At 43.7% G+C, this 24,623-nt stretch overlaps 1 protein-coding gene across 1 annotated transcript in view; it reads left to right on the top strand.

Annotated features, from left to right (window-relative positions):
- The window catches only part of ZDHHC17 (zinc finger DHHC-type palmitoyltransferase 17), a 101,741-nt gene that overhangs the window by 54,885 nt on the left and 22,233 nt on the right, over positions 1-24,623 (top strand). Inside the window, exons 6-10 of the mRNA XM_068162423.1 lie at positions 2,843-2,907; positions 4,625-4,787; positions 8,512-8,637; positions 9,802-9,944; positions 13,826-13,928. Coding sequence (XP_068018524.1) covers positions 2,843-2,907; positions 4,625-4,787; positions 8,512-8,637; positions 9,802-9,944; positions 13,826-13,928 — 600 coding nt within the window. The remainder of the gene's footprint in view (positions 1-2,842; positions 2,908-4,624; positions 4,788-8,511; positions 8,638-9,801; positions 9,945-13,825; positions 13,929-24,623) is intronic.

The following is a 24,623-nucleotide window of genomic DNA, read 5'->3' as shown; positions in this document are numbered from 1 at the left end:
AATGACATTGAGACTCTTGAACGTGTCCAGAGAAGGGCAACAAGGCTGGGGAGAGGCCTTGAGCACAGCCCTGTGAGGAGAGGCTGAGGGAGCTGGGGTTGTTCAGCCTGGAGAGGAGGAGGCTCAGGGGAGACCTCATTGCTCTCTACAACTACCTGAAAGGTGATTGTAGCCAGGAAGGGGTTGGTCTCTTCTCTCATGCAACCAGCACCAGAACAAGAGGACACAGTCTCAGGCTGCACCAGGGGAAGTTTAGGCTAGAGGTGAGGAGAAAGTTCTTCACTGAGAGAGTGATTGCCCATTGGAATGTGCTGCCCAGGGAGGTGGTGGAGTCACCATCCCTGGAGGTGTTCAAGAGGAGATTGGACGTGGCACTTGGTGCCACGGTCTAGTCATGAAGTCTGTGGTGACATGTTGGACTTGATGATCTTTGAGGTCTTTTCCAACCTTGATGATTCTGTGATATTAGACTCTCTCAGATACATCTAAGGGAGTTGCCTGGATGGTGCTGCTATGTCATTCTGTGGTTATGCTCTGTTAAATGTAATAACTCAATTGTTTATTTCTTTTTAGACATCAGATTAGAGATCAATTTTATTGCTGGCTAGGTTATTTTCATTAATGACTTCTGTTTGAACTTAGCGTTCTAGCATCCATTAATGTGATTTTCAGATATGCAAATACCTTTGGAACTTGAGTGAACTAAGGAAAAGAGCTTTGCAAATGGAAAAATTGATACAGCTAGCATTCAGTAGGGTGTAGGGTTCAGGCTATGGTATTGATGTTAAATGATCAAGTATTTTATCCAGTAGTGGTGCATCATTTTAGTTTTATCCTGGTTTTAAGTACAATAGTACACTGTCTGTGTGTGTCTTTTATGTTGATGATTAATAGTATGATGGAAATCAGTGGTCTTATACAGTCTGACTGTTCCTTAGTTTCCAAAGTAGATTGGAATAGTTCTGGTTTTGCAGTGGTGGTGGTGTCACCAAACTTGGGGATAAAACTCCTTAACACTTGATTTTTAGTGTTAATGAGCAGGCATTGCTTTGTTTGGGCAGGGGCATGAGGGCATCCTTCCACCTAACGTGTCCATCATGTGTTGCATCATATCTGCATCGTATCCTTCTGTTCCATACATATGGAATGATTGAAGATGTTCATTCTGTTTCCTGCAACTAATTACCATATATACATAGCCATTATGCATGCAGCCTGGGTATGTGAGGGGCTTCCACATGGGTCTTTGACAGTCTTTAGTGGTCTCTGGTGGTTTTCAAGAAAAAAACATTTCTTGAGCTTTTTTGGTTTTGTTTGAACCTTTGACTTCTTCCTTAGGTGGTCATAAGTTAGCTCCTCACTGTTTCTCAGGTCCTTGACCACATCATCTGGTTCCCAAAGGACTCTGTTAGTTGCAGGAAGTTGTATGTTCTGGGCCCCTCCATTCCAGGGAGACAGGGAGCTACTAGAGAGAGTCCACCACAGAGCCACAAAGATGGTTAAAGGAGTGGAAAATATTCCTTATGAGGAAAGACTGGGGAAGCTGAGGCTCTTTAGCTTTGAGAAGAGGAGCCTGAGGGGTAACCTCATTCATGTTTATAAATATCTAAATGGTGAGTGCCCAGAGGCTGGAGCCAGGCTCTGCTGGGTGATGCCCAATGCCAGCACAAGGGGCAGTGGTGGAAGCTGAGGCAGAGAAAGCTCCATATGAACATGAGGGAAAATTCTTCGCTGTGAGGGTGACAGAACCCTGGAAGAGGCTGCCCAAGGGGCTTGTGGAGTCTCCGTCTCTGGAGATACTCAAGACCTGCCTGGATGTGTTCCTGTGTGATCTGCTCTAGGTGATCCTGCTCTGGCAGGGGGGTTGGACTGGATGAGCTATTGAGGTCCCTTTCATCCCCTAACATTCTATGATTCTGTGTGACCTTCAGCACCAAGGATGTGGTTAAATTGCTGAGATGGCACCAGCTGTCCAAGCAGTTTAAATTTAAAACTGTCTCTCTTGTAACTGTCTTTCATGAACATGAGCCAGCAGTGTGCCCAGCTGGCCAAGAAGGCCAATGGCATCCTGGCCTGCATCAGGAATAGTGTGGCCAGCATAAGCAGGGAAGTCATTCTGCCCTGTGCTCAGCACTGGTTAGCCCACACCCTGAGTCCTGTGTCCAGTTCTGGGCCCCTCAGGTTAAGAAAGATGTTGAGTTCCTGGAATGTGTTCAGAGAAGGGCAAGGAGGCTGGGGAGGGGTCTGGAGCACAGCCCTGTGAGGAGAGGCTGAGGGAGCTGGGGTTGTTTAGCCTGGAGAAGAGGAGGCTCAGGGGAGACCTTCTTGCTCTCTACAACTCCCTGAAAGAAGGTTGTAGCCAGGTGGGGGTTGGTCTCTTCTCCCAGGCAAGCAGCACCAGAACAAGAGGACACAGTCTGAAGCTGCACCAGGGGAAGTTTAGGCTGGAGGTGAGGAGAAAGGTCTTCCCAGAAAGAGTGATTTGCCACTGGTATGTGCTGCCCAGGGAGGTGGTGGAGTCACCATCCCTGGAGGTGTTCAAGAGGGGATTGGATGTGGCACTTGAGCCATGGTTTAGTTGTCAGGAAGTGTTGGGTATTAGGTAATAGTTTGGACTTGATGATCTCTGAGGTCTTTTCCAAACTGGTTGATTCTGTGACTCTGTAAATCTGGTTTCACTTGTCACATACTGTCTTATTATCTGCTGCAAGCTTGACAGTTTTTTTCTAAATCAATTGACTAGTCCTAAAACTCTGTTTCTGATTGCACCCTTGCCTCTCCTGCATCTTGAGCATGCTTACTTAACTCACCAGCTTATTTTTGTCCTTTTTTCCTTTTGTAGGATGTAGATATGATGGATCAAAATGGAATGACACCTTTAATGTGGGCAGCATACAGAACACATAGGTAACCTCACTGCAGCTTTTACCTTTCTCATGATGTTAACACAGCAGCATGTGGTTGTCACAGAGACACCCACAAAACAGCTTCAGCCACGTCCCAAAAAAGTGGATGTATTACTTATTTCTGACACAATTCAATTCCAGTTTTGGATATCAGTGGGGAATATACAACTGCACAATCAATTCAGCTTTCTAGAGAGATGATCTAAAATGTACATTCACTCATAAGGATGCACTGTGGTGAGTTTCTACTCAGGAAGTACCACAAAAATAGAGTGAGAGATTCTGGGAGCCAGTTAATGCCTTCCAAGCCTCTAGCTGGTCTTTATCAGCTTCTAGCAAGCCTTGGCTGTTTTCACTAGATGTCTGTCAGGCTTTTGTGTTTTTCAGGGCCGCTGTACCTGCCACAGTAGCAGTGTCTGGGTTGGGGGTTTAGATAGTTGTTTGTTTGTTTTTTTTAACCACTCAATGTTTTGTACACAACTGGCACTTCATCTTTTTTCATTCATGGTAGTGGTGAGTTAACCCTGGCAGACAGCTCAGCCCCACACAGCCATTTGCTGAGTCCCCCACAGTGTGATGGAGATGAGAATTGGAGGGGTGAAAGAGAAAAATTGTGGGTTGAGATAAGGACAGCTTCGCAGATAAAGTGCCTCCAAGCAAACCAAACCAAGGAATTAATTCACTACTTCCCACTGGCAGGCAGATGTTTAGCCATTTCCAGGTCAGCAAGACTTCATCATGCATAATGGTTACTTGGGAAGACAAAACACTGTAACTTTGAATGTCCTTCCTTTCCTCCTCCTTTTCCTCAGCATTTGTTGCTGAGCATCACATTATATTGTCTGCAATATGCCTTTGGGTTGAGGTCAGCTGTCCTAATGGTATCCCTTCTCAGCTTCCTGTGCATCCCCAGCCTATCTCCAGGGGGACAGCATGAGAAACAGCAAAGGCCTTGATGTTGTGTAAGCCCTGTTTAGTAATAGCCAGAACGTGGGTGTTTTATCCACACTGCTTTGGTCACAAATCCAAAACACAGCACCATGAGAGCTATTACGAAGAAGGTGAACTTGATATCATCCAAAGCCAGTACAACAACCTATTCAAGGGAGAGGCTATTACACAGAAGTACTCATTAATATGGAATTTGAGTAAATCTTCCTGTGGAGGTGATGGGGGGGGGGGGGCAGGAAGAAAAGATGTGAAATAACATTTCTCCCAAGAGCAAGTCAGTCTGAATTTGATGCCTACTCAGAAGGGGTCATTCTCCATGGATGTTTGAGAGGAGCATAGACTGGCTTTCACAAATATCTGTCACTACCAACACTGTCATCCTATTTTGTTCGGATCTTTTGGAGCTTGAGGTGGCAATACAATATGTTTCAAAGTTGGATTGTTATCTGCCAAGTATATCATCCTCATCATCTGCATGTTTTTACAAGTTTAATACCATTATGCTTGGGTAAATGTGGAACCAGGCTCATTTAACAGATGTGTTTCTTGACATCCCCGAACAAGCTGTCTTACTGAGCTCCTTTAAAAGTCAACAGAACTGTGGCAGCTTTTTTGGGTGGGAAGGGAACTTAAGCCATTCAGAATCATTAGCAAAAAATGTCACTCTTCTATGGCAATGTTCTTTGTAGAAATTGATCTCATTGACAGTGAGTTGGTACATGCTTGAGTTCATCTTTTGTAGATCTAACCAGAATTTTCTTTTCTAGTGTGGATCCAACTCGATTGCTACTCACATTTAATGTTTCTGTTAACCTGGGAGACAAATACCACAAAAACACAGCACTGCACTGGGCTGTGCTAGCAGGAAATACTACAGTTATTAGTCTTCTGTTAGAAGCTGGAGCTAATGTTGATGCTCAAAACATAAAGGTAAACGCTCGGTCTGTTTCTGTTGTGAGTGGTTTGAGGCAGAAGTAACAGAGTCTGTGATAAATCTTCAGGAGAGATGATTCTTGTGTGTGTGATGGGATCATGAAGATGGAGCAAAAGCCATGCCACTCATGTGGACCTCCAAGGCCCCATCCCTGTAGGTGTTTAAGCCCAGGCTGGATGAGGCTCTGGCCAGCCTGATCTAGTATGGGGTGTCCCTGCCCATGGCAGTGGGGTTGGAACTAGATGATCCTTGTGGTCCCTTCCAACCCTGACTGATACTATGATACTATGTTTAATTTGGGGATTGGTTTCTCCTAACAGTGATGCATAGCTACTAAATCTGCACCTTCAAAAGGACTCATGCAAACCCTTTACCAGTGGTTGTGTGCAAGCATGTGGAAGTGGCCTGTGCAATTAAACTGGCTGAGTGAAGTCCCATGCATTTGGATGCAAAATTGCAAATCTGACTGAGTGCCTTCTAGTGAAGGTCTGACATGACTGTCTGTTTGTTGGAGTGAGATGTGAGACATCTTTGCTCTCTTCCAGAGAGATGACATGTTCTAGTATGTTGCCCAGTGGCAGAAAGGAAGTTGTAGGCCTAAAAATACCAGTAGCTACTAGCCTGAAGGAGTTCATGGTCTCTCCTTATTTATTGACAGACAGCAGCAGTCAGTAGAAAAATAGGTTTTTAAACCTGCTGGATCACGGTATCTTTCAGTCATACCAGAAGACATGTGCCTGGTTTCATTAGCCACTGCCTGTCATTTGCAGTGGAGCTGAGGCTTCTTGCCTGGCTTCACAAGTTTCTAGGATCTTCAGAGGATGAAGATCATTCTAGCAATGGCAGTTTTGCCATCCTGCCAGTAGCTTTGTAGCAGATGCTGATTTGAGTGATACTAAACCTATAGAAAGCATAAGAATCTGGTTGGGTTTCCCATAAAACCTCTATACATACAAACTCAGTTTTGTGTTTGTTCAGCAAAAAAAGTTTTTCCTTTGAGCCAAAACTAAGTGGTCGGGCTCAGCTTTCCCCAGAAAGAAAAAGGATAGTGAGACTCCTTTCTGATGCAGTTGCTCTCAGACTTCTGTAGCACTGTCTAGTGAAGTTCTTTTCTCAGGTAGCCTGTGGAATTGAAGAAGACCAGTAGTAAAGCAGCTAAGGTTAAAGCAATGTATTGTCTGAAAGCTGCTCATCTTTGTTGAATTATGAAGTGTGAGCTTTGACCTTGTTACAAGCTCTAGGGATTCTAACCAGTCAGAATTGCCTGGTTGGAAAGCACCTCAAGACTGTTGAATCAACCACCATCTAACATCTCCCTGCACACAGCTCTTAGGTGTGTGCTGCTGGCTGCTCAGATTTGGAACAAATTGAAGCCAGCCATCTCAGTAAGGTGTTCTCTTTGTGTGACACTTTCAGTATCTGAACAAAAGCTCTCTTACTGTAGAACAAAGCTTGATACAAGCAGAGAGTTTGTCCTGTCTGCATTATTTATCCTCTTTATGTTGTGTTGTATGGGAAAATAATGCTTTTGCCTTGGTAGTAAGGTACTTTCTTTTACCCTTTTGAGAAGTGGATTGCAGTTGAGTTGGAAGCTGCTTTTTCATAGCGTGGATTTTTGCTTGGTTCATCTTTTAAGGACATTGCCTTACCACACCATCAGACAGAACAGGCAGATGAGGACAGGGTTTCACAGGGAGCCAACTTAAAACTGGGAGCTGAGGGGAAACGTGAATTTTATTGAAATGTAAACAGAAGTTCCTTTTTTACTAGACAGTGGTAGAGACCTCAAAGAGCTTTTATGGTTTAAGGACAAGTTTTAAATTAACAAGACAAAATCTGTTAATAAATCACTGGATGGACTTCAGACATAGTTTCTGCATTAGGCAGTATATCTAGAGGCTTGTCTATGGAATTCTGCATAGAAATTTCTCTATGGTAATGACTCTTCAGATTATTCTTTCTGTCTAAAGGCTTTTAATGTGTACTAGTGAAGCCTTACTGCAGGCTGAGTGTGATACTAGATTAAGTCCCTGGATTATTTGGGATTTTTTTTTTCTTTCTGAGGAAATCAGTGATTCACCACTCCTGTGGCCCCCAGAAAATTATTAAAATGGCCAGATGATGAGAAGCATAGTCAAAGACTTCTTTAAAGCTCCCTCAATCTTTTCATCTAGGCAGTTCCTAGGTGTCTCATGGCCCTCTAGTGGAAGGGATGCTCAGCTGGATCCCAAGACAACGTCAGGATTTACTTGGGAGATCCCCCAGAGGGGTTTGCTTGTCCACAGGTAACCTTTACAGTCTGGATATATAAGGTGATGGTAAAGCAGCAGCATCTCTGGAGTTTTCCAGATATTATCAGTTCAGGGCTCCATTAAAGTTGTGATGAAGCAGGCACAGGAGTTTGATTTCAGGCATTTCTATTGAGGCTGAAATGAACCTAATGTGTTTCTTAAACATCTGGCTAAACAACTCTGAAGCCAAGTCCAAAAGTTACTTTTTTAAATTATTTTGCTAATCTGGCTTCTTGCACAAAAGGAGCTGCAAGATCTTGTTAAGTAGCAAAAAGCTTCACCTCAAAATCTGTAGTCTGTGCTATTTACTCTTCTTAGAGATTTGGAGCAAGATTTGAAAGGCAAAAAAATGGCAGTTCAGTACTCCATTCCCATCATCTTTCTGTGGGACATAGGTAGCTAACTGTGCTTTTTGGACTTTGAACTCTCATCTGTCTGTAGTTATTATTGCCCTTCCTGGGTAATTGCAGTTTCTGGTACCTGTCTCACTTTTTTTTTAGGAGGGGGCCGAGCGATGGAGGATACAGCCATTTTTCAAGCCTCCATGAATGGTTTGTTTAGGAGGGGAGTTAACTCCAGTAGAAGAGAGGAGGAGTCAAATGCAAAACTGAAGCTGGAGGTACCTGCAATTGGTTGTCTCTTGCCTCCTCTATAATTTTAGACCCAGTCAGTCACTTTCATTTAGCTCTCTTCCTAAATGTTTAAAAAGCCATAAAATCAAATCAGTTTGGTAGGCACCTTTGGACGCTGAATCTCTCTCTCTGTCTCTCTTTTGCTTTGTGTCAGACCTCTGAAGAGTAGGAAAGGTGAAAGCATGAACCACTGCTGGCTTAGCACAAGCTAAGCATAAAAGAGTTCTTGAATAAGTTGGACAGGAGCAATCAGTTTCCTCTTTCCTCTTTTCTTCCTAGGATTTCAATAACTGAGATGAATATAAGAACAAGAGTGTTGTGGAAAAGGATTCTTATAGAAACATTCCATGATATAGTAACTTCACCCTGCCCAAATGGCACAGAACTAATTGAGAAGTCAGACTTTAGACTGGGAGAGTTTCCATGATCCAGTGGGTCACGAGTTCTTATTCTTTGCTTGATTTCTGCTGCCTGTCAATAGCTGGAGGAGAAGCACAGTCTTTTCATTTACAGACTAGCAGGCTGTGTGTAGAAGAGTGAAGCACAGATGTGTTATGCCAAAGGCAACAATTATTGCTATGTTAGGATGTTCTGTCAGGATCACACATTTAATGTTCTATTTGTCTGTGCATGTATTGTTACAAGAGAGTTAAAGACCAAAAGAATGAATGATGTTTGGTGTCAAGTAAGCTGCAGAGCAAAATGTATGCCAAACTGTAGCTTAAACTGACTATAACTGTATTATTTTTACCTGCCAATTTTGAATTGGGGGTTTCCCACTTTTATGCTCCTGGCAGGGAGAATCACCACTTGATCTAGCAAAACAGAGGAAAAATGTTTGGATGATCAATCATCTACAAGAAGCAAGACAGGCAAAGGGGTATGACAGTCCATCTTTTCTGAGAAAACTGAAAGCTGATAAGGTAAGAAGTAGTGTAGCACTTCTGTGTGTTAATATTCCTGTTGCTGTTGGCTTGGGCTTGTGTGTTTCTATAAAGCAAGCAGTTCAGTACTGTGGTTTCTCCATGTTTCAGTGTTAGGAAACATCTTTTGGTTATGACAAAAATTACTGCAAAATTAAAACCCAAAACAAAACAACCAAACTTTCTTCAAGGCAGCTGAAGAGAAAACACAAAGCCTCCACACATCTAGTTTTAGTTCTTGTACTAAATGCTAGGGAAGTATCAAGTGGTCTGATGTTGTTGGGGACAGCCAAGTATTTCACAGAGCTGATTCTCTGGTATCTAAGGAAAGAATAATTTTAGATACCCTGAACTCTGATCTCCTCTCTGATTATGTAGTATCATGTGTTTAATGAAAGAAGCTGTCAGTCTTGGCAGGATAATGTCCTACACTAATCTCCAATATGGAGGCCTTTTTCTTCTCAGGCTATTTAATGCTCAGAGAGTAGGAGGCAAGTGATGAAGGCATAAAGGGTAGCATATTCCTCTAGCATATGGAAGTGTCTACCTGCCTACAGTTTGATAACTCATATTTTCTTACCAGGCAGAGTATTGTGATGGATATTAAGTATTGCTGTCACTGATATGTTACAGCTTCTTGATTGTATTTTGATGAGTCAAGCCCTGGTTACAGCCCTTTAAGTGATTTGTGCAGTGCACTGCGACTGTGCTTTTAGTATCTGTAGAGTTCAGTGCCTTCATCAGGAGCTGTACCCACGCAATGTAAGACAAAACAGGTCCGTTCTTTGTTAGTGCTTCAGTGTGACTCTGTTACATCTGTAACTTCAGTTTTTGAAGTGCAGTGTGCTGTGCAGCACTTGATACACTTGGGCAGATTGGGCTGTTGCCTTCACGCTGCTAATGTCTCTGAAAGTCCATTATGCTAAATAAAATGAATTAATAACATTAGCTATGAAACTGTAGGAAGCTTGGGTTGTTTTTTCACCTGTATAGTAGGGATATATAAATACAGAAGATGACAAAATTGTCTAAAGAGTCCTTCCCCTACATCAAGCTTCCTGAAAGTCTAGTTTAAGTTTTGTGACTCCCATAGCTGCTGTAGAATATTATTGCACAACCAGTGCCTAAAAGTGGAATTACTTACTGCTGTTTGTTTTTCCATAGGAGTTCCGTCAGAAGGTGATGCTGGGTACTCCTTTCCTAGTAATTTGGCTGGTTGGGTTTATAGCAGACCTAGACATTGATTCTTGGCTCATTAAGGGGCTGATGTACGGTGGCGTTTGGGCTATGGTGCAGTTTCTTTCCAAGTAAGTGTTTTATCAGGACACTGTCTGTTTAGTGTGTACATAGAGTGTTTTACTGGCATATGCCTCGGGCGGGCAGTCCCGGCTTGCTTTCTGCCTCGGGCAGGCAGTCCTGACCTGCCTTCTGCCTCGGACGGGCAGTCCTGGCTTGCCTTCTGCCTCGGACGGGCAGTCCTGGCTTGCCTTCTGCCTCGGACGGGCAGTCCTGGCCTGCCTTCTGCCTCGGACGGGCAGTCCTGGCCTGCCTTCCGCCTCGGATGGGCAGTCCTGGCTTGCCTTCCACCTCGGACAGGCAGTCCTGACCTGCTTTCTGCCTCGGGCGGGCAGTCCCAGCTTGCCTTCCGCCTTGGACGGGCAGTCCCGGCCTGCTTTCCGCCTTGGGCGGGCAGTCCTGGCCTGCTTTCCACCTCAGACGGTCCTTCCGCCTCAGGCAGTCCTGATTAACTTTGTATTTTGGGGCAGGGTTTGACATGAAACTTTCATTTTTTTGTTTGGAATTTTTTTCCTGGCTGTTTCTGTGTATGATCCTGTGCAGCTTTAGCTCCTGTAAGGCTCTGTTTTCTCGAAACAGAATTACCTGGGATGAATACCACTGAGCTAATAGAAGCTACCAGCAGGACAGAAATTCAGTTCTTCTCCAGAGGAGGGTGCTGAATGTCTGTCTACAAGGAGTTACCATCCTGAGCTTTGAAGAAAACAGTCAAGGGAAAAGTTACTAGAAAGGAACAGAAGAAAAAAAATTGTATGTGTAGGTTTGCTTTAAACCCCAGTATTCCAGAATTAGGGATGCAAAGGCGTATGGAGAGACTTGCAGAAAGCAATGAAGTCCAGGTTGGGTTTTGTGTTGGGGCAAGGGGTGACTTATTAGAAAGGAGCCTTTTTTCCAAATGCTTTTCATGTGTTACCTGCTCATAAAGAACTTTAGATGCCTTTGTGATGAGGTATCTGTAATTATACACAGAGGCAGGTGTGCTTTGAGAGATTGTCAAGATCTATAGGCTATTTCATCTGTGCTTTGCTTTTCATTGTCATGTGTGGCATACATAGGAGAACTGAACATATCTCCATACTCAGGAGCTTTCTGCTTTTTTTCCCCTGTTAGAACCACTCTTCTATTTAAAGAGCAAAAGAAAATACTTCTGTTCCTTAATTAAACCCATTTCTTGAAGTCTAATGAATGTAGTAGACTGGGAGGATGGTGAAGTGATAGCAGGCTGTTGTCTTTCCAGGATCTTGGAGATACTCTATTTCAGTCTTTTTGTCATCTGTGAGGCTATGAAATCTGCTGACCTCCTCTCACAGGCAGTTTATTCAGCAGTGTGAATCCTTAACCATGCCTCCTACTAGCTAGGACAACATTTGTTCAAGATTTTCTCAGAGGATTTGAGAAAGCTCCATTGGAGAAGCAGCCAGTACTGTAAGGAGTAGAGTGAAAACTACTTGGTTCAGGCATTTGCCCATAGAAGGCCTGGAGGGGCACCACCAGGATAAAAAGTCAAATGCAGCAATGTGAGGATGTTTAGGCAGATGACATAAGAAGCTTTATTTCAAGGAGCTTAGCAGTTTGAAGTGTGACTTTTGGTGTGTTTAGCAGGTTTTTCTTGAATATGGAGTTACTTAGTCACTGACCCAGTTTGTGTCAACTAATTCAACTGTACTCAGATTATGCTTTAATGTGCAAGAGTATAAGAAGGTGAAAATAATTCCAATGTGTTAGTTGGCTTTTTCCTTCCAAATTTGTAGTAGCAGCATTCCATGCTGGATCCTTGCAAATCTAGTTCTATGGGAAACTAATTAACCTGGGCTTTTCTCCTGGCTTTCCATTGGCAACCATAACAGAAGAGAGTCTGAAATATTTCAGTTATGTAGGCTGATAACACCAAGATCACTTTAACTTTTTTCCTTACTAAAGTAATTTTAACATGGAATTCTCGTTGTATGGTTTTCCAAAGTATGTTTAGCCCTGAAATTTCATAAGTAAATGTAGTTTGCAACAGGTATCCATGCTGCAGGCTAGTAGTCTCACAGATTTCAAACTACTTTCACAGTGTAGAATCACAGAATCGTAAGTGTTGAATCATTGAAGGGTTTGGGTTGGAAGGGACCTCCAAAGGTCATTGAGTCAAACCCCCCCTGCAGTGAGCAGGGACATCCTCCACTAGATCAGGTTGCATATCAAGGACAAAAGAGTTATTAGGAGCAGTCAGCATAGTTTTACCACGGGTTAGTCATGTTTGACTAACCAGATGGCCTTTTATGAGTACATAACCTGGTGGATAGATGATGGTAGAGCAGTGGATGTGGTTTAGCTTGATTTCAGTAAAGTATTTGACACTGTCTGCCACAGCATCCTTGCAGCTAAACTGAGGGAGTGTGGTCTGGATGGTCAGGGAGTGAGGTGGCTGTGAAGTGGTTGAAGGAACGAAGTCAGGGAGCTGTGGTCAATGGGGCAGAGTCTAGTTGGAAGCCTGTGTTTAGTGGAGTCCCTCAGGGGTCAGTACTGGGAGCAGTGCTGTTCAGTATATTCATCAACAACCTGGATGAGGGCACAGAGAGTTGTGCCAGCAAGTTTGCTGAGGACATCAAACTGGGTGGAGTGACTGAGACATCCCTCAGGCTGTGCTGCCTTCAGCCAGACTTAGCCAGGCTGGAGAGTTGGGCAGGGAGATATTTAATGAAGTTCAAAAAGGACAAGGATAGAATCATGCACCTGGGAAAGAACAACCTTATGGAGCAGTATAGGTTGGGGACTAACCTCCTGGAGAGCAGTGAAGGGGAAAAGGATCTGGGGATCCCAGTGGATGGGAGGTTGACCATGAGCCAGAAGTGTACCCTTGTGGCCCAGAAGGCAAATGCCGTTTTGGGGTGGATTAGAAGGGCTGTGGTTAGTAGGTCAAAATTGGTTCTCCTCCCCCTCTCCTCTGCCCTGCTGAGTCCACATCTGGAGTGTTGTGTCCAGTTCTGGGCCCCTCAGTTCAGGAAGGACCTCAGGGAACTGCTTGAAAGAGTCCAGCACAGAGATCCAAAGATGCTGCAGGCAGAGGAACATCTTCCTTATGAGTAGAGCCTGAGGGAGCTGAGGGCTCGGTAGCTTGCAGAGAAGGAGCCTGAGAGGTGACCTCATTCCTGTTGATAAAGATGTGCAGGGTGAGTGCCCAGAGGCTGGAACCAGGCTCTTCTGGGTGATGCCCAATGCCAGCACAAGGGGCAGTGGTGGAGGCTGAGACAGAGGAAGTTCCATGGAAACAGGAGGAGGAATTTTGTCACTGTGAGGGTGATGGAAAACTGGATCAGGCTGCCCAGGGGGTTGTGGAGTCTCCCTCTCTGGAGATAATTCAAGACCTGCCTGGATGTGTTCCTGTGTGACCTGGTATAGGTGGATCCTGCTCTGGCAGGGTGGTTGGACTGGATGAGCTTTGTAGGTCCCTTCTACCCCCTAACATTCTGTGATTCTGCACAGCTACTCTTCTCATGATGTTATTTTAACCCAAGCTTGTTTAAGCTACATCAAAATTTGTCTGGTTTGGAAAGTTTATAAGAAAGAGATGATAGGATAGAATAGAATATATTCATCTTCTCACACTAAACCTCTAGTGTGTGCATCTCTGCAGCTGAGCAAGATACTTGCTCACTCTACCTTTCTTGTCCAATTCTTGACATTTGTTTCAAGAGTTGGTGTATGCATTTAACTTTCAGTCACGACCTCCTCATTTGGACCATTGAAAATGGGATTCCTTGTGAACCTTGATGACAGAAGTGAGGAACATGTTCTTATGCTATGATTTGCAATATCCCCATCTAGTATCTATTTCCACTGAAGTGGTAGCTTGGGATTGTCATTTTGAGTTGAACCTTAACCATGTAACCTTTCTCCTTCTTTACAGGTCATTCTTTGATCACTCCATGCACAGCGCACTGCCTCTCGGAATCTACTTGGCGACGAAATTCTGGATGTATGTGACATGGTTCTTCTGGTTTTGGAATGATATCCTTTTTCTTGTGCAGTATTAAACAATACTTTATTTGTGGTAGTAATATGAGATAATACCCAGATATGTGCTACAGATAAGACTAATTAAACTTAGTGACAGTTTTTAAGTGGCTATCTCCATTAGACTTTACCAATGGAAATGATTTTATCACTTCGAAAACTCTACTTGCTATTTGTTTGCTTCAGTGTCTGAAAGATTTGCCTTGAAACTGGCTTTCAGTAGTCTGTAAATTGTCCTCTGCTTTTCCAGCTTCCTAAGTGGTGGAAAGGTAAGCCAGAGTGTAAAATGCACGCTGGTTGTGATGCCCCATGTGTAACTGCCAGCATTTTTATAGACAGTGCTTTTATGAAAAGCAGTAGATCATTTCATGGCATAGTTCTGTTCCAGAGGAATTAGCTTTGCAGGTACTTCTCTCCAAAGGTTTTGCAAATTCCATTTCAAACAAACTTTAGATAATGTTTTGCAATGCATTTTCAGTTTTCAAAGGTGTGTGCATGTGGTGGGTTGAAATTGCCATCCCGTCCCCCAGCTAACTGGAATTTACCCTCAGAGTAAATTACCCCCCAGAAAAACAACAAGTCCAAGTGCCAGGTGCTGCACTTTGGCCACAACAACCCCATGTAGAGCTACAGGCTGGGGTCAGAGTGGCTGGAGAGCTGCCAATAGAGAGGGACCTGGGGGTACTGATTGACAGCCGCCTAAACATGAGCCAGCAGTGTGCCCAGGTGGCCAAGAAGGCCAATGGCATCCTGGCCTGCATTAAGAATAGTGTGGCCAGCAGGAGCAGGGAAGTCATTGTGCCCCTGGACTCTGCATTGGTTAGGCCACACCTTGAGTCCTGTGTCCAGTTCTGGGCCCCTCAGTTTAAGAAGGACATTGAGACACTTGAACATGTCCAGAGAAGGGCAACAAGGCTGGGGAGAGGCCTTGAGCACAGCCCTGTGAGGAGAGGCTGAGGGAGCTGGGGTTGTTTAGCCTGGAGAAGAGGAGGCTCAGGGGAGACCTCATTGCTCTCTACAACTCCCTGAAGGGAGGTTGTAGCCAGGAGGGAGTTGTTCTCTTCTGCCAGGCAACCAGCACCAGAACAAGAGGACACAGTCTCAAGCTGTGCCAGGGGAAGTTTAGGCTGGAGGTGAGGAGAAAGTTCTTTACTGAGAGTCGTTTGTCTTGGAATGTGCTGCCCAGGGAGGTGGTGGAATCACCATCCTTGGAGGTGTTCAGGAGGAGATTGGATGTGCACTCAGTGCCATGGTCTAGTGATGAGGTGTCGGGTGATAGGTTAGACTTGATAATCTTTGAGGTCTCTCCCAACCTTGGTGATACTGTGATACTGTGATGGTTTAGTTGATTAGATGGTGTTGTATGATAGGTTGGACATGATGATCTCAAAGGTCTCTTCCAACCTGGTCTGGTCTATTCTATTCTGTTCTATTCTATCAAACTCAGAAGTCGGAAAGCAAAAGGAAAGCTATCTTGATTAAAAGATAAACTACAGTCTAGCAGTATAAAATGCAATGAAGGTGTGCAAAATGTATCTAACTATATTTACAACACAAATGCAAACAGAAGTAGCCTCATGGGCAGTCCAAGGGAACTGTTAACAATCTCCTCCCTTCTCTCTCTTGCCCCCCTGGTACCTCACACACAGTAGTCAAAATGAAGTTTATAATCCCAGCAAGGTGACAGAGAGAGAAAAGTTGCAAGCAGAAGCAACAGAAGAAAGCAGCAAGAGCTAGCTGTGCAGCCAAGTATAAGCTATTCAGGGAGCAAATGGAATGACCTGTACCTATCAGTAGTTGTTATTCCACGTCCAGTGGTAATTGGTTTACCTTTTTTTACTCTAAGCCTATGGAAAAGTCTTAATTTTATTTTGCAATTAGGAACTAGGCTGAAGTTCCACCTTTAAACTATAACAATGTGTTAACACCACTAGATTCTGGAGATTCAGCAAATGCCCATCTCTTTATGTTTTTGACTTTCTGTCTAGATAGGAAGCTTTCTTTATTCACATGGGTAGAAACTCCTTCAGAGTTCCCTGAACACTGCAGGTCGTTTACCTTAGAGAAGTGCATTCATGTTTGTAAACAACTGTCTTAGGTATTGTAGTTGCAATAAACAAGGAAACTAAAATAGAGATTTAGCCTTCATCTACTTCAGCACGGACACAAAGTTCTTACAGCTGTAAACTTAATATTTCTAATGGATGTTGGTGGAGTCCCTGTCCCTGGAGGTGTTCAAAAAGGGATTGGACGTGGTAATTGAAGCCATGGTTTAGTTAGTCATGAGGTGTTGGGTGATAGGTTAGACTTGATGATCTCTGAGGTCTTTTCCAACCTTACTGATTCTGTGATTTTATGACTTTTCCTGGAAGCTGGTTTTCTTTCCATCCTCAAAGGAATTGCCACAAAACAAGAGAGCAGCAGTGCAGCCCTTTTATCATCTTGTCAGTCTGTTCTCCAGCCTTTAGCTAAACAAGCCTCACACTTTTGGATTGAGAACAGAGGGAAGACCTTGCTTCCATGCTGCCTTTGGCTTGCATGCTGACATTGTTTGCAAAGGTTCTGCTGTTAATAACAGCAGTTCTCTGTGACTGGAGGTGACTGTTATTTCATGTTTAAAACCCATGAAATCTAGGATCTTTATGTAAACATGAAAATAGGCATTGGAGGTGTTCAGGAGGAGGCTTGATGGGGTGCTTGGTGCCATGGTTTAATTGATTAGGTGGGTTGGATTGGTTAATAGGTTGGACGCGATGATCTTGAAGGTCTCTTCCAACCTGGTCTGGTCCATTCCATTCCATTCCATTCCATTCCATTCCATTCCATTCCATTCCATTCCATTCCATTCCATTCCATTCCATTCCATTCCATTCCATTCCATTCCATTCCATTCCATTCCATTCCATTCCATTCCATTCCATTCCATTCCATTCCATTCCATTCCATTCCATTCCATTCCATTCCATTCCATTCCATTCCATTCCATTCCATTCCATTCCATTCCATTCCATTCCATTCCATTCCATTCCATTCCATTCCATTCCATTCCATTCCATTCCATTCCATTCCATTCCATTCCATTCCATTCCATTCCATTCCATTCCATTCCATTCCATTCCATTCCATTCCATTCCATTCCATTCCATTCCATCTTGCTGCTCTCACTACCAGTCTCTCTGCCTAGCCTGATTTTCTGTGGTTTTTACTCAATTGAATTTATTAGTAAGTGGCTAAGGAGAAGAGAGAGTACCGAATGCATATGGAACATGCTTCACAAAGCAGGTCTTAAAAACTGAGGTAGACTTTGCCAGTTTTTATGGAATGGAGAACTATCTAAATATGTCATGCCTTTGAGATTGGAGAGACTTTTGTGTTCTTTTTGTTTAGAAACCCTGACTTTTGGCAAATAGTAAAATACAAGTTTCAGAAGGAGGTATAACAACTAGACAATCTCAGCCCCTCATACCTTGTAGGTTTTCTTTAGAAACATCAGCTTGAATCAGCTAAAACTATGTGCAGCTTAAATCTTAGACCATACTAAAATAAATGACTGCACAGCCAACACACCTTGATGACAGCCTCTCTCTTGGATGTAGAGCACTGTCCCTTAAGGCTGCCAAGTGGTGAGATTTTTATCCCAAAGCTCATGTTTTCTTCCTGTTTGTACTAACTTGCTCAGGTTTTTTTAAGCCATTTTGATTAACATGAAGTTTGAGGGGTTTTGAGGTCACAGAATGACATTCATTGTCCACTAGAAATAGTAACTATAGACAATTAGTTATCCTGATGAGAAGTCTGAATTGGGAATGTCAATAAAAATACTGTACTGCTTCTGTACTTTGTGGTAGGTGCCTCAAAACCTTTGCTACAATCCTTTTGTATGCAGAAGTATTAGTCTAAAACTTCAGTTACTAATTGCTGTCATTAGAGCTGACACAATTCTCTGACAAGCAGTTTTAGATACTTAGTGCTTGAGGCCATCTTCCTTTAATTGGTGATTTTTAATTGGAAGGCTTTGTAATAAGATTCCAAATTAATTCATCTTCTGGAAAATTGCCCTGTAGCATTATTGGGGAAAAAAAAAGAAGAAATTGTATGCCTGCTCTATTTTTATAGCATGAAGCACAGCATTGTGGTTGGAGAATGGGATGGCATTCAACAAATCCAAGTGCCGAGTGCTGCACTTTGGCTACGGTAATCCCATTCAGAGCTACAGGCTGGGGTTGGAGTGGCTGGAGAGCTCCCAAACAGAGAGGGACCTGGGGGTGCTGATTGACAGCCACCTGAATATGAGCCAGCAGTGTGCCCAGGTGGCCAAGAGGGCCAATGGCATCCTGGCCTGCATTAGGAATAGTGTGGCCAGCAGGAGCAGGGAAGTTATTGTGCCCCTGTACTCTGCTTTGGTTAGGCTGCACCTTGAGTCCTGTGTCCAGTTCTGGTCCCCTCAGTTTAAGAAGGACATTGAGACACTTGAACATGTCCAGAGAAGGGCAACAAGGCTGGGGAGAGGCCTTGAGCACAGCCCTGTGAGGAGAGGCTGAGGGAGCTGGGATTGTTTAGCCTGGAGAAGAGGAGGCTCAGGGGTGACCTCATTGCCCTCTACAATTACCTGAAAGGCGATTGTAGCCGGGAAGGGGTTGGTCTCTTCTCTCAGGCAACCAGCACCAGAACAAGGGGACAGAGTCTCAAGCTGTGCCAGGGGAGGTTTAGACTCGAGGTGAGGAGGAAGTTCTTCACCGAGCGAGTCGTTCATCATTGGAATGGGCTGCCCAGGGAGGTGGTTGAGTCGCCGTCCCTGGAGGCGTTCAAGAGGAGATTGGACGTGGCACTTGGTGCCATGGTCTAGTCATGGGGTCCGTGTTGATAGGTTGGACTTGATGATCCTCGAGGTCCTTTCCAACCTAAGTTATACTGTGATACTGTGAGAAAGGATTCTTGTATTTTTACAGCTTTATGTGATTCCTTAGAGCAGGCCAGAGTGTACCCTGTAATGTGCGAGTGATGAAACCCATCCTAGTCATTTTCACAAATCCTGACCATCTTTTGCTCAGGGAAAAGTTTCTAATCCTAAAAAAACACTGCCATGAATTGCCCCACTGGAACTCTATCACAGAAATAATATAAAGGTCTTAACTGCTGCAAGTGTTACTTTAATATTCAGGTGTTGGGTAAGAATTTCCTTTTCTTGTAGGTATGTTGAAGGTGTCTGGAAGACCATCTGGTCTTCTAGACTTAATCCATATGAGACAGAAAAGGGCAGCCAAGAACAAACAAAATTGAAGGGTAGCAGTGGGCTTTGTTTGTTTGTTTGCTTTTGATTTCAGGATGTTCATGTGAAAAATAAGTCTTAAGGCTTCATGGTGTGTCTTCTAAAAGACCATTCCTGAAAGTAGATTCCAGCAGTTTAGATGGATCTGGTTTACTGAGTTTTTTTGGTGTGTGAATGTTTCCATTGTATTTTTTTCTCAGCAGCTTCTGAGTCTGGTGTATGTGTTAAAAAGGAATCCTGTTTTTTGCTGGGAATGAGGAAGTTACGATCTCTGTATTTATGGATATGAGTCGATGCTCCTGTGCTTCCCAACCACTGTTCTGCTGCTCCCCTTTTAGCTGTGTTTCACCCATAGCAAAGGATCTATCTTTCTCTGTTAATTTTTAACTTCTGCTGTTTGCAGAGTAGGAGGAAAATACCCTCAAAACCCCTACACACTAAATCACCATGTTTTAATCGAAAGTTTAAAGGGGGGAGGAAATTGCTATTTAAAAGTACACTAATAATGTGAAACAAGAACTTCACATTTCCTTCTTGTTCATTTGCATTTATAGGTAGAGCATTCTCCTGTGTCCTGTAAAGTTTCAGGATACATGTACTGAGTTCACATCTCAGTGGTTCACACAGTATGTTCAGTTCCAGCTGAACAAATACTGCCTCTTATGTCAGAAAGTTCTTACACAGCTCTGTTTTTCCAACAATGTCAGAGTTTGCTGTAACTCAAAATACTCAGTGGATTATCATTTTGGTTTCTAATCAATAAGGTTAGAAAATACCTCAGAGACCATCAAGTCCAACCTGTCGCCCAACACCTCGTGACTACTAAACCATGGCTCCAAGTGCCACGTCCAGTCCCGCTTTGAACACCTTCAACTCCACCACCTCCCTGGGCAGCACATTCCAATAGCAAATTACTCTTTCTGGGAAGAACTTTCTCCTCACCTCCAGCCTAAAGCTCCCCTAGCACAGTTTGAGACTATGTCCTCTTGTTCTGGTGCTGGTTGCCTGAGAGAAGAGACCAACCCCCACCTGGCTACAACCTCCCTTCAGGTAGTTGTAGAGAGCAATAAGGTCTCCCCTGTGCTTCCTCTTCTCCAGGCTAAGTAACCCCAGCTCCCTTAGCCTTTCCTCATAGGGTTTGTGCTCAAGGCCTCTCCCCAGCCTCATTGCCCTTCTCTGGACATGTTCAAGTGTCTCAATGTCCTTCTTAAACTGAGGGGCCCAGAACTGGACACAGGACTCAAGGTGTGGCCTCACCAGTGCTGAGTACAGGACAGAATGACTTCCCTGCTCCTGCTGGCCACACTATTCCTGATGCAGGCCAGGATGCCATTGGCCTTCTTGGCCAGCTGGGCACACCGCTGGCTCACATTCAGGTGCTGTCAACCAGTACCCCCAGGTCCCTTTCTGCCTGGCTGCTCTCTAGCCACTCCGACCGCAGCCTGTAGCACTGCATTTTGTTCTACCACTTCCATTTGCTGCAAATTGGGAGTATGCAGTTTTCATTAATTAAACTTTTTTTTTTGGCACTCCTTGCAGTGCTGAGATTATGAGGTGTTATGAGCCCATTTAGCCAAGGATAAATTGTTTCTCAAATTATAATGCTGTATTGATTGTTTTATTTCAGATATCCTTCCTGTAATGGTGGGGTTTAGGTGAAAGAAAACAAGCACTGCACACTTTTCCAATTAAAGATCATGTAAAAAAACTGTGTGTAAGAGAATTCATGGTGGTTTTTCAGGCTTTCCCAAAGCCATTACTATAGCAGTTTTCAAAACTGAAACAAGCCCATTAGTGCAGTTAAGCAGTTAAAAAATTGGGGTTTTTTTAATGCCCACACACTCCAAAATTAGCTTCAGGAAAACAGCAAAAAAAAGCTGTGCCTGCAGAAAGAATGAAGCTGGCAGACAGATTTCTAGAAGAGCCAAAGACCCAAAGAATTGAAACTCCAGGCCTGGCTACCCAGACCTTCTGTTCCATGTCCAAGTAATTTTTCTGAATTCAATAAAAACCCCCAAACAAAAACCTGTGGGGTAGGGAATGTGGCATTGAAAGAATATTTTTGCAAGCTAAGGGATTTTTTTAATATTCTTTTTTTTATGTTGGGCAGAAATGGAGGGAGAGCTTTTGCAAAGCTTCCACTGAGTGAAAATGGAGATTGGCTTGCGAATGTTGAGTCACATGAGGCTTCTTGTGTATTTCGTGGAGTAAAATGGGAGAAGAGTTAAGTTCAGAAAAACTCTGCCTGCAGAATTTTTCTCAGGTGGCTTGGATCTGTGAACAGCTTCCCTGGCACGCAGGTTGGACTGTCAAGGGACCACAAGGATCATCTAGTTCCAACCCCTCTGCCATGAGCAGGGACACCCCACACTACATCAGGCTGGCCAGAGCCTCAGCCAGCCTGGGCTTAAATGCCTCTAGGGATGAGGCCTCAACCACCTCCCTGGACAACCCATTCCAGGGCTTCACCACTCTCATGCTGAAGAACTTCCTCCTCACATCCAGCCTGAATCTCCCCACCTCCAGCTTCATTCCATTCCCCCTAGTCCTATCACTCCCTGATATCCTGAGGAGTCCCTCCCCAGCCTTCTTGTAGCCCCCTTCAGATCCTGGAAGGCCACAATTAGGTCACCTGGGAGCCTTCTCTTCTCCAGACTGAACAGCCCCAACTCCTTCAGTCTGTCCTCATAGGAGAGGTGCTCCAGCCCTCTGATCATCCTTGTGGCCCTTCTCTGGACACCTTCCAGCACCTCCACATCCCCCTTGTAATAGGGGCTCCAGAACTGGAGGCAGTACTCCAGGTGTGGTCTCACCAGAGCTGAGTAGAGGGGGAGAATCACCTCCCTTGCCCTGCTGGCCACATTTCTCTTGATGTAGCCCAGGATCTGATTGGCTTTGCGGGCTGCAAGTGCACACTGAGAGCTCCTGTTGAGCTTCTTGTCACCCAGCACCCCTAAGTCTCTCTCCTCAGGGCTGCTTTCCAGCCAGTCACTGCCCAGCCTGGATTTGTGCCTGGGATTGCCTTGACCCAGATGCAGGACGCTGCCCTTGGTCTTGTTGAACCTCATGAGGTTGGCTTGTGCCCACCTCTGCAGCCTGTCCAGGTCCCTCTGGATGGCCTCCCTTCCCTCCAGCGTGTCTGCTGCACCACACAGCTTGGTGTCATCAGCAAACTTGCTGAGGGTGCACTCAATGCACCCACAAAGATGTTGAACAAGCCTGGTCCCAGGACTGATGCCTGTACCTTTAGTTGTACCTTTAGTGTTTGTAACAGATGTCTGATTGAGGTATTTTTAGTGGGGAGAAAAAAGAAAAAATGACAAACAAAAAACCAGTTTTCAGTCTTGTGGCTAAAAAGCCATGATGATACTTCCAGTATCCAGAAAAAGAAGTAATCTCCCTAGCTATACAAATAACTTGAACCAGCTTATTCTTGGCATCAGGTAATTTTAGGAGAAAAATAAGAAGAAATTAGATTGTATAAATATTGAAGTCAAAACTTTTCCTCTGTATTGTATCAAGAGAGTATTTATGTTCTAGCATAGCTGGTGGGTTTTTCCTTGCTATTATAAACTTGCTGGAAGAAGCTGGTTAGAGGAAAGATTAGTTGCTATATAAGATGCATGATTAAAGCTTTCACTTAACTTGCCTATACATTTTTATTAAAAATTCACAGCCAATTCCTTCCCCTAGAAGGAAAACAAAAGTTATTTGCGATTCGCTTCAATGAACAATGGACTGTGTCACTGCTGCAGAAGCCAAAAAGAGCCCTTCATACTTCAGGGTTCTTTCTCATCAGAAGAGCAGTGTAGGATGGAATAGAATTAACCAGGTTGGAAAAGACCTTTGAGATCATTGAGCCCAACCAATCACCCAGCATCATCTGATCAAATAAACCATGGCACTATGTGCCTCATCCAGTCTCTCTTTAAACACCTCCAGTGATGGTGACTCCACCACCTACCTGGGCAGCACATTCCAATGACCAATCTCTCTTGCTGGGAAGAATTTCTTCCTAACATCCAGCCTAAACTTCCTCTGGTGCAGCTTGAGACTCTGTCCTCTTGTTCTGGTGCTGGTTGCCAGTGTAGAAGGATTTGAGATTCTTATTCTATAGAACTAGTGTTTGGGAATTTTTTCTTTTTTTGGGGGGTGGGGGGTGTTCATTTAATACGTTCTTGAATATGTTTTGCTTATTAATGGTTTTATGTATTATTTTTCTTCATACTGTCCAATGCTTTCAATCAACATTTTCTCCAAGAACAGTTGAACAGAACAGAATAATATTTGTAGATATATAGTAGAATATATTTGCATATCTAGTCTAATTTTAAAGTAAAAAGCATGCCAAAAAAGTGGGTTGTGGGGGGTGGTTCTGTGGGTTTTTTTTGGGGGGGGTGTTGGTGGTTTGTTTTGCTTTGGAGTGGTTTTATTGTTGTCTTTCAAGTGCTCTGTACCAGTTCAATACAGATTGCCATGAATTACTTGGGTTTAGGTCTTACATGCATGGCTTTGTAGTGCAATATATTAAACTTTAATTACATTAGAGGTTCTAATGACTACCAAAGTAGAGAGAAATATTTATTGAAGTGACTCAAGCTGTGGTGTAATTTGGGTGTGCAGTGATTTGTGCCTGAGTAATAAGCATCCTTTTAGCCAGGATAGAAGCTCCTGCCACCACAGCTTCATGAAATATGGCTTCTACCTCCATGCAGTTATGACTAACAGCTGACAGTTATTTTTAGTCAGGTTGATTAAGTCTTTTGTAGGTTTATCAGGGCAAGTCATTTTCCACATGTTGTGGCAGAGCCATGTCTGAAGTACTTGTGAGCAGGAATTAATCAGGCAATGCCCCACGTTGAATTGGCGCCGATTAATTCTGTAATGTGGTGGGTTGAAATTTCCCCCCCAACATTCAGTTTGCTAGACCAGCTTAGTTGGAGGCAAATGAAAGCTGTGTTTACAAGCAAAACTACAATCTACAATGCAATGCAAGGAATATGTACAAATATGCAGTATTTACAGATATTTACAGATATTTACCATTAATAAACAGGCCAAGGCCCAGGGGAAGCTACTGGCTTCTTCCTCCCTGCCTCTCCCTTACTCCTCTGTACAAAAAGGACAAGAGACAGAAGCAGAGAAGTTAATACCAGTCACAAAAGCAGTGCAGCCAAGGTCAAGCAGAAGCAAGTTGGTATCTCCCAGCCTGAGGAAGTGAGAAGAGACAAAAAGTGTTTGGGGAACTAAATAGGATTAGTTAGAATTGTCTTTATTTTCCTTTCTACACCCAGTGGTGATTTACTTACATTTTCTGTTCCAGATCTGTGAAAAAAATTTTAAAGGCATAGCCTAAAACTACCACAGCGTGTTTTTTTCAGCACCACTGCTAAGAAATGTTTTTTCTTCTGTGAAGAAATGT

The sequence above is a fragment of the Melanerpes formicivorus genome, unplaced genomic scaffold (genome assembly GCF_026170545.1).
Source record: "Melanerpes formicivorus ecotype bairdi unplaced genomic scaffold, bMelFor1.0.p_v2 SCAF_64, whole genome shotgun sequence".
NCBI lineage: Eukaryota > Metazoa > Chordata > Aves > Piciformes > Picidae > Melanerpes > Melanerpes formicivorus.
This window is presented reverse-complemented; position numbering and strand designations above follow the sequence as displayed.